Source organism: Lichenostomus cassidix, chromosome 1Aa (genome assembly GCF_008360975.1).
Source record: "Lichenostomus cassidix isolate B80296 chromosome 1Aa, HeHo_3.0, whole genome shotgun sequence".
NCBI classification, from domain to species: domain Eukaryota; kingdom Metazoa; phylum Chordata; class Aves; order Passeriformes; family Meliphagidae; genus Lichenostomus; species Lichenostomus cassidix.
In genome coordinates, this window is record NC_139480.1 from 1,133,326 (window position 1) to 1,147,545 (window position 14,220).

A 14,220-nucleotide genomic window follows, 5' to 3' on the forward strand; every position below is an offset into this window, starting at 1 on the left:
ATACAGCTTGACCACGTCGGTGTCCATCCGCCTCTTGCCCGGGCTGGGGGACGACATGGTGGCCGCGGCCGCCCCCGGGGCTCCGGGCGGGCTGTCAGCGCCGCCGCCGCGGGCCGGGGCCGCCCGGCGCCGAGAGGAGCGGGGGAGCGCCGGGCCGCAAGGCGCTGAGACCCGCCGCTGTCGCTGTCGCCGCTCCTGTCGCCGCTGTCGCCGACAGGGCCCCCCCGCGCCGCTCGCGCTCCCTCAGCCGCTCCGGCCGCCTCTGCCCCAGCCTCTCTCTGGAGCCGTGACGTCACCCGCGGTGACGTCACCGCCCCGCAGCGCTCCCATTGGCCGCGCCGGTAACGCTCCGCCGGCCGCGAGGCATGCCGGGAGTTGTAGTTCTGAGGGGGGTGGTGGAAGGAGAAATCCCAGAGGGGCCGCGGGTTCGAGACCCCTTCGGGGCCCCAGAGCTCCAGTTCCTCCCTTTCCAATGGTTTCCCGCAATTCCCCACGGCTCCCCCTATTCCCTGCGTCCCCCCAGTTCCCCATGGATTCTGACAGTCCCTTTATTCCCCCATTTCCACTTTGCCCCCATGAAATACAGGGTGCACCCATGTCAGGGCCAACAGTTTCCCATTTTTCCCTGAGCTTCCCCTGTTCCCCATGGATTTTGATGCTCCCAGGGGTCAGGGAACCACCCCACAATATATGGGGTGTAGCCACGTCACGGCCTCACAATTCCCCATGGCTCCCCCATTTCCATTATTTTTCTGCAATTCCCTATGGCTCTCCCTATTCCCAACATCACTGTTCCCTATAGATTCTGACACCCCTTTATTCCCCCATTTCCACTTTGCCTGTTCCCACCAGGGTCAGGGAATCCCCCTACAGAATATGGGGTGCACCCCCTGTTCAATCCAAGTGGGAATGTGGCAGATGGCCAAGCCCCACAGCAGGAGTCACCAGCCCGGATTTCCTGTGTGACACCAGCAAAGCATTTCCCCGTGCCTCAGTTTACCCACCCGGCTGATGACAGCACTCATGGGTGTCACCCAAGCTGATGGGATTTTGCTGCAGAACCTCCACACCCCACATTCCTGACCCCAGCATCATCCCGTCAATTTGCCACGGCACTTCCTCCCCCTGTGGGGAGGAGACACAGCCAAAGAATCCCAAAAAGTTCCTCCACTTAATGCCCCAACATGCCCTCCGTGGCAGGGGCAGGAGGTGACACCACCTGAGGGGACTCAAATCCACACCCCACATTCCAGGCGGGAATTTCGGAGGGGATCAGGGTTATATTTGAGCAGAGCTGCTGGAAAAGTCAGGATAGAGGATCCTGTATTTCCCAGGCCATAATATTCCCTGACTGGCTCCAAGCAGCTGGCAGAACTGGACAGGGAAAATAAGGATTTTACCAGAATTTCTTGAAATCCTTGTATTCCATCTGTGAAACACCAGTTTTGCAACAGGGATGGTTTCAGGGTATCAGGGACTACAACAGCACCCTGTTCCCTTTTGGAATACCTTAAGGCCACTCTTACAGCACCCAGACCTTGGAATATGGTTGTGCAAGGAATTTTGGGGATCCTCTGAGCCCTCCTGGGTCTGGAAATTGGGATGCAGGGGTTGTGGCTGACCTTTCCCACCCCAGCACGGGGATGTCATCCCCCTGGAATGGGTGCATCCCACGATTTGTGGGGTGGTTCACTGATCATGGAGCAAAACGGAGATGGGGGAGCAAGGAGGGGATCAGAATCCATGGATAGGGAATGTGGGGAATTGGGGGAGCCATGGAGAACAGCTGGAAACCACTGGAAACGGGGAAGCCATGGGGAGCCAGAGTTCCAGGGAGATGTAAGGAATGGGGAAACTATAGGTTTAGGAAACTATAGGGGGATATATAGGTCAGGACAGCTGGAAAAGTGCTCTTCCATACCCATCCCAGGCACTTCCCAGCCCATCCTCACCCCTCTGGACTGGGGGTATCCCCATCTTCACCCCAGCTCCCACCCCACACCCACGGGATGAAGCAGCCCCTCATTAGGACCCTGTAATTAGAACCCCCTTAGGAAAGGAAGGGAATTCACCCCAATTCAGGCCCTGCTGCTTCCCAGTATTCCAGAATGGTGTATCCCAGGAGAAGCCCCCAGGTGGGCAGGTGCAGCCCCAAGTTTTGGGGTTCAGGGAGAGCTGGGATCAGCCCTGACCAAGGCAGCTCCTGCATTCCCAGGCAAGGAGGAGCCAGAAAATTCCTCCAAAGGGATGAGGCAGGATGGGACTGATGAAACCCCAGAGCTGGGGCTGGGGAAACTGAGGCAGGGACTCTTTCCTTCTAAAAAAAAAAAAAGGAATGATGTATCCCTGTGCCTCCACTCACATCCACAGACCTGGAGTGAGGAGATCCAACCATGCCTGGTTGCTTGTGGAATCTCAGCCCTTCCCCAACATCCTCAAGGATGGAGATGACAGAGCAGCATCTCTTTCCTTGGCTTCTTCTCCCCTTTCCATGGAGACTACTCCCTCCCCAGCAGCCTTCTCATGGTAAACCCTAACTCACCTCTTCCCAGGATCTGGCTGCATCCCACCCAAGGATTTATCCCCCCAAACTGGCCATCAGCAGAGGCACACGAGGCTAGGGATTGAGGCAATGGAAAAATCCCCACAACAGGCAGAGGAGACAACAAAATGTGGGGTGGGAAACAGGGAAGCAGACAGATGCTGATCCCATAAGGAGGAGAATCCCGAGGGATACAGGAGCTACACCAAATCCAGAGCTCCTCCCACCCTGGGAAAAAGCACCACACCAGCGGGAAGGCCAAAGAAAAACAACAAAAATGAAATGTTTATTCCCACCTGGCGTCACTTCCGAGCGCTGCCGGCGGTGGGACACCACGGACACCTCGGGAGGTGACAGCATCCCCTGTCACCCCCCGTGCCCACAGCACATCCCAGCTGCAGGCAGGGCTGTCCAGCCCTCGGGGCTGAGGGACACAGCAGCAGTTTGTGAAGGCTTCAGGAAGGCAGTCAGGGAAAGGGGAGCCCAGAGGTGGTCAGCGCTCCGTTTGGCGTGGATTTTCCTTGGATTCCCTTCCCGGGGCACAGAGTGCCGTAAGGACAATGGAGCAATGGATCTCTGTCACGATACCCTGTGCTGTTTGCAGCCTGTTCAGGAGGAATTCATGCTCTCCCACTGCCGGAAAATGCGGAACACCTTGCAGGACTTCTCCGAGAGACTCTGCAAGGGATGGGAACAAAGCAACGTGCAGAGGTCAAGGCACTGGAGAAGAACCTGCAACTGCCACAGGCAAAGGGGACAAGGAGAAACTGCAGGAAAAATACATCCAAAATATCCCAACTGCTGCCAGGATAGCAGTTTGTTCCTTTTCTTCATTATCCCAATTTGCCAACTGGAGGGAAGGACAAGGAGACTACAAGCAAGAAGCAGGAAGGGACCCCAAAAAGCAGGAAAGGACCCCAAAAAGCAGGAAGGAACCCCAACCATCCCCTACTCCAGCTGGGTCTGGTGCCTCTGACTTGTGACTAGTCCCACTGCACCATCTGGAGCTTTCCTGGCACATGGCAGAGCCAGAATCACAGAATCATGGAATGGCTTGGGTTGGAAGGGACCTTAAAGATCACCCAGTTCCAACCCTGCCATGGGCAGGGACACTTCCACTAGAAGGGACCTGCTGGGGACACAAATCATATGAAATCCCCAAGGCAAATCATGAAGAAGGAGTGCTCCACTGCTCCTCTGAGCTCCAAGCAAAGCAGGAAGGAGCTGGCAGGAGGAATCCAAGTGGATAATGAGAGCCAGGGAGGCAGCAGTCAGTATCAGCTGCTCCACAGCCACTCAAGGAGGGAGTTGTGACCTCAGCTGTGCTCCCCTGGCTTGGCAAACCTGGCAATCCAAGAGCCTGGAGCCAGGAAGGCTGCAGAGAGGAGCTCTGGGAACACAGAATGGATTTTGGGCAGTGCTGAGGTGCTCAGAACAGCAGTTATTTATAGCAGCCCTGGAGCACTGCCTGGCACTGGATGGATGGATGGATGGATGGATGGATGGAAGGAAGGAAGGAAGGATGGATGGATGGATGGAGCCTGGCTGTGGGAATGCCAGAGCTCAGGCTCTGCACTTTGGTCCTTGTCACCTGGCTAGAATTGCATTCAATCCCAAACAAAGCCCATCCATCCCAAATCTTTGCTGCCTGGGCAAGCAGCACTCCGGGTTGTGATGCTCACCACTTGCTCCGTCTCGGGCACTGTGTCACATTTTCGGATGCCAAGGAGCCTCTTCAGCACCACTTCCCAGCCTGGCTCAGCCTTCCCAGGCTCCTTCTCCATCTGGGATGGAGCATCTCCCAGGGACTCCTCTCCCTCACTGGTGTTGACCCAGGGACACCAATCACGGTGCTGCGAGCTGGGGTGGAAGAAGCTCCTCGTGGAAGTGTCCTGGGAAGTGAGGAGGTGACAGAGAAGGGACACAACGATGGGATAGTTGAACAGACTCCAATAAACCCTCTTGGTGCCCAAATTCCAGCCAGACCCTGGAGCAGGAATGCTCTGCCCAGATCCCTGTGCCCACATCACTCACCGAGCTGCTGGAAGAGCAGAGCCGTGCCCGCTTGGCCCTGCGGACAGGGCTGGATGGCACCTCCATGGTGTCCCCCTGTCCCATGCTGCGGGTCACAGGGCGGCTCCTCAGGGCGGGGCTGGTCACCTCCAGCTCGCCCCGATCCATGGAGTTGGGAGAATCCCAACCCCTGGGGCGGGAGAAGGCTGGGGATGGACTCTTCTCGTGCTGCTGGGGGGAAAAGCAGGGGTTAATGGAGTTCCTGTCACCAAGGGGGCTCTGTCCAGCTCCAGTCCTCCTCAGCCATCCCACAGGAGCTCTGCCCACCACAAAGATGTATCCAATCCCCCTCAGCCATCCCACAGCTCTGCCCACCACCAGGATGTGCTCAATCCTCCTCAGCTATCCTATAATGTACCCCAATCCTCCTCAGCCATCCCACAGGAGCTCTTCCTGCCACCAGGATGTCCCCAATCCTCCTCAGCCATCCCACAATGTATCCAATCCCCCTCAGCCATCCCACAGGAGCTCTTCCTGCCACCAGGATGTGCCAAATCCTCCTCATCCATCCCACAGGAACTCTTCCCACAAAGATGTGTCCCAACCCTCAACCATCTCACAGGAGCTCTTCCTACCACCAGGATGTCCTCAATTCTCCTCAGCCATCCCACAATGTGCTCAATCCTCCTCAGCCATCCCACAAGGATGTGTCCAATCCCCCTCAGCCATCCCACAGGAGCTCTTCCTGCCACCAGGATGTGCCCAATCCTCCTCAGCCATCCCACCAGGATGTGCTCAATCCTCCTCAGCCATCCCACAGGAGCTCTTCCCACAAAGATGTGTCCCAACCCTCAACCATCTCACAGGAGCTCTTCCTACCACCAGGATGTCCTCAATCCTCCTCAGCCATCCCACAATGTGCTCAATCCTCCTCAGCAATCCCACCAGGATGTGTCTAATCCTCCTCAGCCATCCCACAAGGATGTGTCCAATCCTTCTCAGCCACCCCACAAGGATGTACCCAACTCTCCTCAGCCATCCCACAGCTCTTCCCACCACCAGGACGTGCTCAATCCTCCTCAGCCATCCCACAAGCATGTACCCAATCCTCCTCAGCCATTCCACCAGGATGTGCCCAATCCTCCTCAGCCACCCCAAAATGTGTCCAACCCTCCTCGGCCATCCCACAGGAGTTCTTCCCACCACCAGGATGTGCTCAATCCTCCTCAGCCATCCCACCAGGATGTACCCAATCCTCCTCAGCCATCCCACAAGGCAATGCCCAATCCTCCTCAGCCATCCCACAAAAGCTCTTCCCACCACCAGGATGTCCTCAATCCTCCTCAGCCATCTCACAGCTCTTCCCACCACCAGGATGTGTCCAATCCTCCTCAGCCATCCCACAATGTATCCAATCCATCCCACAAAAGCTCTTCCCACCACCAGGCTATGTCCACTGGATGTGGATCAGGACAGCCCGGGATCTGGAGCACCTGGAGCTGGCCAGGTGTCCCTGCAGCACCCAGACCTGCCAGGATGTACCTGCTCAGCTCCTGGATCCTGGCTCCGCGTGAGCATCCTGCGTGGGGATGTGGGAACGGGCGGGAAGCGCTCGGCAGCAGCCGGGGTGGCGCTGGAGCCGCAGGAATCCGCCTCTGGAGCTGCAGATTCCAGCTGGTGGAAACCCCACAGCCCCACCTTCCTCATGCAGCGGGAGCAGGTGATCACCGAGAGGTTCACGGAGCCGGAGGTGGCACTGCTGGGACAGAGCCAGGTCATGGGATCGTCATGGGATCGTCACGGGATCATCATGGGATCGTCATGGGATCGTCATGGGATCATCATGGGATCATCACGGGATCACAGGATGGGTTGGGAAGGATATAAACATAATTTCATTCCAACTCCCAATGGGCAGGAACCTCCCACTATCCCAGGTCGCTCCAAGCCCCACCCAACCTGGCCTTGGACACTTCCAGAGATGGGGAAAGTCAGGAGAGGTGGTCAGGGATGAGCCTGGGCTCATGAAAGTCAGGAAAAAAGTCCATTAAACCCCATACATGACATGGATTTAAACTGGCTTAGTTGCATTTTGCCTTGCCAGGTAGCAGAAGCAGAGTGAGGAAGACAATGGTGAAATAAGGGGAGGAGGAATGTAGTGGAAAAGAGGGGAAATAGTGACACAAAGGAAGAAGAGAATAGTGAAAACGAGGGAAAATAATGGGAAAATAAAATAAGGTAGGCAGAAGTGGTCAAAAAAAGGGAAAATAGAAATATAGTGAAATAAGGGAAGCAGGAACATAGTGAAAAAGAAGGAAAACAGAAAAGTAGTGAAATAAGGGAAGCAGGAGTGTAGTGAAAAAAAATATTAAAATTATGAATTAAGGGATACTGAACATTTCCCAGGAGGAACATTCCACATTCCTCCAGCTTCCAACAGCTTTCATGGCAACCCCAGAGTGTGAGGGACATTCCAGGATCATCCCTGCCCACCTGCAGGTCCAGCCACACAGCGCCAGGATACAGGCAGGAACTTGCACCTGCAGCATTTCCGTGGAAAACTTCCCAGGAGGCTTCTCTCCCTCTGTTCCTTTGTGCTCCAGCTCCTCCTTGATGAGCTGGAGGAGCCGAGTGATCCTTTCCTCTGTCAGGGACTGTGGAGCACAGGGATGAAATGCACTGGTTTTACTCCCAACGTGGAGAAAAATCCCTTTTCCACCCGCTGGAATTGCATCATTCATTCAGCACCCTCAGCTCTGGTGAGCAGGGTAAAATCACTCAGAGCAATGGTTTCCTCCTGCTTTGTGCCCCTCTGGCTCCCCATTCCATGAAATCTGCCCAGGCACCATCTGCTCCCCCGAGCAGTGGAGCAGATCCCATTCCTGCCGTGGTTTTTGGGAGTCTCCGGTGGTTTCCGAGCTCAGGCAGCCCTAAAACCCCTCTGTGGCTGTGCTGAATGGAGGAAGATTCCCTGGATCCCACACAGCTCCTGGCTGTCCAGAGCCATCTGTTCCCTGGGATGAGAGTGTCCAAGGAGCCAGACTTGGCTGGAGCAGAGCAGGGCCAGGACAGGTTCCTACAGGGAGGCAATTCCACATTTATTCCTGGCTCTTCCTGCTTTTTTCTCTTTGGGAAAAGCCTCCTCATGCTCCTTCACCTTCCCAGGTCTCTGCCATCCCAAATTCCTGTCTCCTGTGTGGCATCCCAGGAGGGATCCATGGGCTGCCACACCTCATGGAGTGCTTGGAGCTGCCAGGGAGAGCTCCCAAAGCAGTCTGGGGGATCCCAAATCACCTCTCCCAGGCACCACAGAGCAGCCAGGACACGGGGAAAGGTCCAGAGTGGGAATGAGACACTACAACCCAGCTGATGAGCCACTCCAAAGTCCTTCTGACATGATTCCATGGTGGAATCACCCCATGGGCAATGCCCAAGGACAAAACCACGGTGGGAGCAGACCCCTCACACACACAGGCTGAAATTCCTGATTTTGGGTGCACCAGGGATCCTCACCAGAGCCTGGAACACTCCAGTTTTCAGGAGCAGGAGGGAACTCACCATGGTTTTCAGGTCTTCTGGTCTGAGGGAGGGCAGCTGCAGCTCCAGCTGACACAGGCTCTGGAAGCGATCCAGGAAATCCTGGAGAAGGACTCTGGGCTCATCCACCAGCAGCCTGGCAAAGCGATCTGGGAAGAGGGAAAAGCTGTGCTCAGCATTCCCAAATCCTCCTTATCCCACAGGGAAAGGGGGGAGATGAGCCCAGCCAGGGTGGCCACATCAGTGTAGTGAAAGGGTAAGAGGGAATGGAAAAACTGAAGGAGGAAAAGTTTAGATGGGATCTTGGGAAGGAATTCCTGGCTGGGATAGAATTCCCAGAGAACCTGTGGCTGCCCCTGGATCCCTGGCAGTGTCCAAGGCCAGGCTGGACAGGGCTTGGAGCAGCCTGGGACAGTGGAAGGTGTCCCTGGATGGCAGGGATGGCATTGGATGGGTTTGAAGGTCCCTTCCCACCCAAACCACTCCTTTTTGGATTTTTTTTTTTTTTCTTTTACAGGAAAAGCTCAGCACAGCATTTCCCTTCACAACACTCCTGGGCAGCACAGCTTCAAAGTTAGGATCTATCCCTCTCTGAGCATTCCATGACATCCAATCTCCCCTGTGCCCTCCCAGTCACAACCCAAAAAACAACTGTTCCAGAGGCACAGAAAATTTAGGAAAAGCTGGATACAGCCCTGGGGCTGATTAAGTGCTCAGGGATGTTGCTCTCCCATTGTGTTTCACCATTCCCACAGGGAAAAGGGGATTGTGATGCCTGGACCAGCAATGGGAAGGGGAAATAAAGGGAATAATGCTGCACTGTGCAGGGATCTGAGGCACCAACCTGGGCAGGGGCTGTCTGGCCAGAAGCAAAACTTCTCATGGGCAGTGCACAGGGCCTTCCTGAGCTCCTCACAGCGCTCCTTGTCTGCAGGGAAAAACTCAGGGATAGTTCCCTGCAGAGCCAGCTCCCTGGGGAATGGCCAGGAAAACCAACCCAGGGGAGGAACCACCAGGATGGGAGAGCTTCCCTCGCATGCTGCCTGAGGCTGAAGGCTGCACAGCCTGAAGCTTCACCTCAGCCTTCCCTCCCTTCCCACCACCAGGAATTCCAGGCTCCCTCAGGCAGCAGGGAATGTCACCTCAGCAAATGTCACCTCAGCAGTGCCACCTCCCTGCAGCCAAAATCCCTCCCACTGCCAGCCCCAGGAGCAGGGGAGCCTGTGGAAAAACAGCCCAAGGCAAGCACGGGCACAGAACCCGCTGGATCTTGCCAGTTTTTCCTGCTGGGATGCTGCCAATCCCTCGCTAAGCTGATCCCTCCACCCTGGCTGGAGGAGCCAAATCCCAGCCATGTCTGGAAATCAAACTTCCCCCCCAAAAAATCTGACATTTAATTTCACTTATTCACACTTTCTGAACGAAATAATTTCTTTTCCAATTTGTTTTTCAAGCCCTTCTTCCTAATCTTTGATTATTTTAGTTTTTCCCAACCTGGTCTGATTCCCAAGGGAACAATTAGGCCAAGGTTTATTTAACAGAGATAATCTGAATAAACAGGGAATGTTGATACTGAGTGACCCAAAAGGAAAGGTTCAGTATTCCCATGAGCCACATTGCACCTGTCAGGCAGCAGGAATGTGCTCCCAGCTCACTTCCAGGGAACAGGAGCAAGGAATTGCTGCCAGGAAAATCAAAAAGTGGGGATGACACTTCCTCGTGGGATAATGAGTTTATTAATTCAATCAATGTAATTTCTGCCTGAAATTATTATTGCTGCCTGGTGAGCAGCAACCACCACACTAGAAAATATTCACTGGAGGATCAGAGCAACAGAACTAGGAATTGGGAAAGAAAAAATTTTAAAAGGATGTTCAGGTCCTTCAATGCATCCAGAGGGCAACAAGGCCAGAGAAATGGCTGGAAAACCTGGAAAGGGGCTGAAGGTCTTGGGATTATTTGGAGAAACATTAGGAATTATTTCTTTACCAGGGGAATGATTCAAATCTGGAACATTCCAAGAGGTGGTCGATGCCCCAACCTGGAAGTGTTTCAGGTGGTTTTGGATAATCCTCTTGGTCTGATTTAAGGTTTGGTCAGTCCTGAAGTGCTAAGGCACTTGGAATAAATGATCCTGGTTGATCTGGAATGTTCCAGGCCAGGCTGGACAGGGCTTGGAGCAACCTGGGACAGGGGAAGGTGTCCCTGCCATGGCAGGGGGGAATGGGATGGGATTTAAGGTCCTTTCCAAGCCAAACCATCCTGGGATTCCATTCCATGAGAAGACAAGGCTCAAATGGAACCTCACTGGGGTTTTCCAGTCCTTAAAGGATGGATACAGAGAGGATGGAGGATCTCCCTTCACATGGAGAGGACAAGGAGCAGTGGGTGACCTGGGAGAGGTTCATCCCAAAGGAAAAAAGATATCTTTTCCAGTGAGAACCATCATTCCCTGGAACCACCATTCCCTGGAACCATCATTCCCTGGAACCATCATTCCCTGGAACCATCATTCCCTGGAACCATCATTCCCTGGAACCACCATTCCCTGGGACTGTGATTCCTTGGAACCACCATTCCTTGGGACCATCATTTCCTGCAACCATAATTCCTTGAAACAATCATTCCCTGGAACCATCATTCCCAGGAACTGTAATTCCTTAGAACAATCATTATTTGGAACCACCACTCCTTGGACAAGGGGGTAGAACTGGATGAGCTTTAAGATCCTTTCCAACCCCAACTCCCTACAATTCCACGACCTCTCCCAGCTGGAATTCTTCCACCCTAACCCATCTGTGACAACAGAAACAGAAGCTTTTATCCAAACTAACACACATTATTTGCCTTGGGCTGTTTTTCCTGACACCCCAAACACCCAACCCTTCACAAGACACCCCCCTGGAAGCCCCTGCATCCCAAAATCCCCAAATCCCGAAATCCCCAAATCCCCAAATCCCAAATCCCTACGCACAGTTGCTGAGGTCGAAGGCGAGCTGCAGACTCATGCAGAGGAAGGCCTGGCAGCTGGAGCACCTCAGCATGTCACACTCCACGTTGACCCAGCCGTACCTGGCACACACCAGGGGGGACAGCGAGTGCGGCTTGCCCGCCCACTTCAGCGGGTGAGCTTGTCAAGGAGGAAACCCCAAACCATTCCCATTATTTGGGTGGGAAACTGCCCAGAAAGGGAGAGCTCGGGGCAGGCTGCAGCTTCCTCGGGCAGGGATCTGCTCCTGGGATTGCAGGGAACACAGGGAGTGGGTGGATATGTGCCAGGGAGGATTTTGGGAAAGGGTCGGAGTTTAGGAAAAGGCTTGATTTTGGGAAAAGGTTGGATTTTAGGAAAAAATTGGATTTTAGGAGAAGGTCAGATTTTGGGAAAAGGTTAGATTTTAGGAAAAGGTCAGACTTTAGGAAAAGGTCAGACTTTAGGAAAAGATTGGATTTTAGGAAAAGGTCGGATTTTAGGAAAAAATCAGATTTTAGGAAATGGTTGTATTTTAGGAAAAGGTCAGATTTTAGGAAAAGGTTTGATTTTGGGAAAAGGTCAGATTTTAGGAAAAGGTTGTATTTTAGGAAAAGGTTGTATTTTAGGAAAAGGTTGTATTTTAGGAAAAGGTTGTATTTTAGGAAAAGGCTTGATTTTAGGAAAAGGCTTGATTTTAGGAAAAGATTGGATTTTAGGAAAAAATCAGATTTTAGGAAAAGGTCGTATTTTAGGATAAGGTCGGATTTTAGGAAAAGGTCGTATTTTAGGATAAGGTCGGATTTTAGGAAAAAATCAGATTTTAGGAAAAGTTTGGATTTTAGGAAAAGTTTGGATTTTAGGAAAAGATTGGATTTTAGGAAAAAATCGGATTTTAGGAAATGGTTGTATTTTAGGAAAAGGTCGGATTTTAGGAAAAGGTTGGATTTTGGGAAAAGGTTGGATTTTAGGAAAAGGTCAGAGTTTAGGAAAAGGTTGTATTTTAGAAAAAAATCGGATTTTAAGAAAAGGTTGTATTTCAGGAAAAGGTTGGATTTTGGGAAAAGGTTTGATTTTAGGAAAAGGTTGTATTTTGGAAAAGGCTTGATTTTGGGAAAAGGTTGTATTTTGGGAAAAGGTTGTATTTTAGGAAAAGGTTGTATTTTAGGAAAAGGTTGGATTTTAGGAAACGGCTGGATTTTGGGAAAAGACTGGATTTTAGGAAAAGACTGGATTTTAGGAAAAGACTGGATTTTAGGAAAAAATCAGATTATAGGAAAAGTTTGTATTTTAGGAAAAGGTTGGATTTTGGGAAAAGGTTGGATTTTAGGAAAAGGTCAGACTTTAGGAAAAGATTCCTCCCCCAGAGGGTGGTGGGACACTGTGCATTCCCCAGGGAATGGGCACAGCTCCACAGCTCCAGGAGCATTTGGACATCATTCTCAGGGAAAGGTTGGAATTTTTGGGACATCTGCAAGGCCAGGAGTTGGATCCATGATCCATGTGAGTTCTTTCCCCCACCATTCCAAGATGGAATTCCCAGCACCCCAAAGGATATGGTGAATGTTTCCACCCTGCTGAAATAGGCTTCCCTGCTGGCAGACTCCAAGGAAAGAGCCTCCATCTGGGAAGGTCCATTGGCTGGCTCTGAGCAGTCTGAAGTGTCCTTCCTGAAAGGAAAAGCCAGCAAGGAAAACTCCTGGAATGATTCCATCCATTAAAAAAAGCACAGAGCACTTCCTCAGCCCTCACCCCTCAGGCTTATCCTGACAAGGATCTTCTCCAGAGCTCCTCCTGCCCAACTTTTCATTAATTCCTAACAAAACAATGAACAAAGGCAATGCCAAAGGTGTGTCCCCAGTGACTGACAGCTGCTCCAGCTGGGATTTGATGGCACAAGGAGGGAACTGGGATTTGTTCTCCGAGCCCAGAGATGACAGATTGATGAGGACTGAAGTCTGGGATGCTCCCAAGCTCCCAGCACTGGAATCTGTGGCTGGAATATTGATCCCAAGGCCAGAATGCTGATCCCATGATCCCATGGCAAGTGCTGCCCTTTGGCCTCTTCCCAACACCCTTCCAGGAGCCAAAATTCCAGAGAACTGGGACAAGGGCGAATGGCACCCCTGAGACACCCCCAAAGCTCAGCCCCCAGTGCTCCCAGTGCTCCCAGTGCCCTCCAGCCTCCCCAGTCACCCCCGGAGCTCCCCATGCCTCCCCAGCGTGTGACCAGTGTGACCAGCGTGTGGCCAGTTCAGGCCACGGGGACTGCACGGGTCACTGACCTGGGCTGACCTCTCGGTGCCCCCAGTGCTCCCTGCCAGTGCCCACTGCTGCCTCCCAGTGTCCCAGCGCTGTCCTCCTTGTCATTCCAGTATTCCCAGTGCCCCTCAGGCTCTCCAGTATTCCCAGGACCCCGCAGTCTCTCCGGTACTCCCAATGCCTCCCAGTCTCACCAGTATCCCTTCCCAGTGCCCCTCAGTGGCCCCAGTTCGCCCTCCCAGTATCCCCAGTTCCCAGCACTCCCCGTGCCTCCCAGTTGCTCCCAGCCCAACCCACAACTCCTTTCCCGCTATTCCTCCCCAATAATAATTCCCAGGACCTCCCAGTCCCCTCCAGCCATGTTCCCCCGACTCCAACTCCCCCACAGGACCCCAAACAACCCCGCGCTGTCCCAAATTCCCTCACAACCGCCCAGCCCTCCTCCCCGCCCGGCGCCACACCAGGCCTCCCCCCGACCCCAGCCCCGCAGCCAGCGGCTCCGCCCCGCCGCCGCCCCTCACCCGCCGGGCCCGGGCCCCTCGCTGGCGATGCCGCCGTCGATGAGGTCGCGGATCTGCCGGGGGGTGACGGGGGGCGGCCTGCCCCGGTTCCCCCCGCCGGCCGCCGCCGCTCCCCCGGCGCTGGGCGCCGCCATTTCGCTCCCTGCCTGCCGGCGCCGCCCGGGAAACGCGGCCCGGAACCAACGTTCCGCTGGCGCACCAACGTTCCGCCCGCGCCGCGGGGTCCCTCATGACCCCGCGCAGCCCCAGCACGGCCCGCGGAACCTCGCGGAGGGTTCAGGGGGCACCGCCACCCCCGTGAATGTCCCCGTGAGTGTCCCCGCGGGTGACCCAGCGAATGTCCCCGCGCCCCCCCTCCACCCCCTGCTCTCGGCGCT

General features: G+C 54.0%; 2 protein-coding genes across 6 annotated transcripts in view; both read right to left on the reverse strand.

Annotated features, from left to right (window-relative positions):
• UBE2H (ubiquitin conjugating enzyme E2 H) overlaps positions 1–284 on the reverse strand; it is a 43,453-nt gene extending 43,169 nt beyond the window's left edge. Inside the window, exon 1 of the mRNA XM_085081446.1 lies at positions 5–284. Coding sequence (XP_084937572.1) covers positions 5–57 — 53 coding nt within the window. The 5' untranslated portion in view covers positions 58–284. The remainder of the gene's footprint in view (positions 1–4) is intronic.
• Positions 285–2,805: 2,521 nt separating this feature from the next.
• On the reverse strand, positions 2,806–14,177 carry ZC3HC1 (zinc finger C3HC-type containing 1). 5 transcript variants are annotated; one of them, XM_085081518.1, is made up of 10 exons: positions 13,844–14,177; positions 12,619–12,730; positions 11,067–11,217; positions 8,937–9,020; positions 8,114–8,241; positions 7,049–7,209; positions 6,098–6,314; positions 4,577–4,783; positions 4,225–4,434; positions 2,806–3,220 (listed from the first exon to the last, which is right to left on the reverse strand). In XM_085081518.1, the coding sequence occupies exons 1-10, from the start codon at positions 13,975–13,977 to the stop codon at positions 3,152–3,154; spliced, it is 1,473 nt and encodes a 490-aa protein (XP_084937644.1). In that variant the 5' UTR covers positions 13,978–14,177; the 3' UTR covers positions 2,806–3,151. The 5 variants fall into 5 exon arrangements, with proteins under 5 accessions (XP_084937644.1, XP_084937624.1, XP_084937654.1 ...); XM_085081498.1 differs by having other exon boundaries at positions 4,577–4,786; XM_085081528.1 differs by having other exon boundaries at positions 6,098–6,311; positions 13,844–14,175.
• Positions 14,178–14,220: the final 43 nt, after the last annotated feature.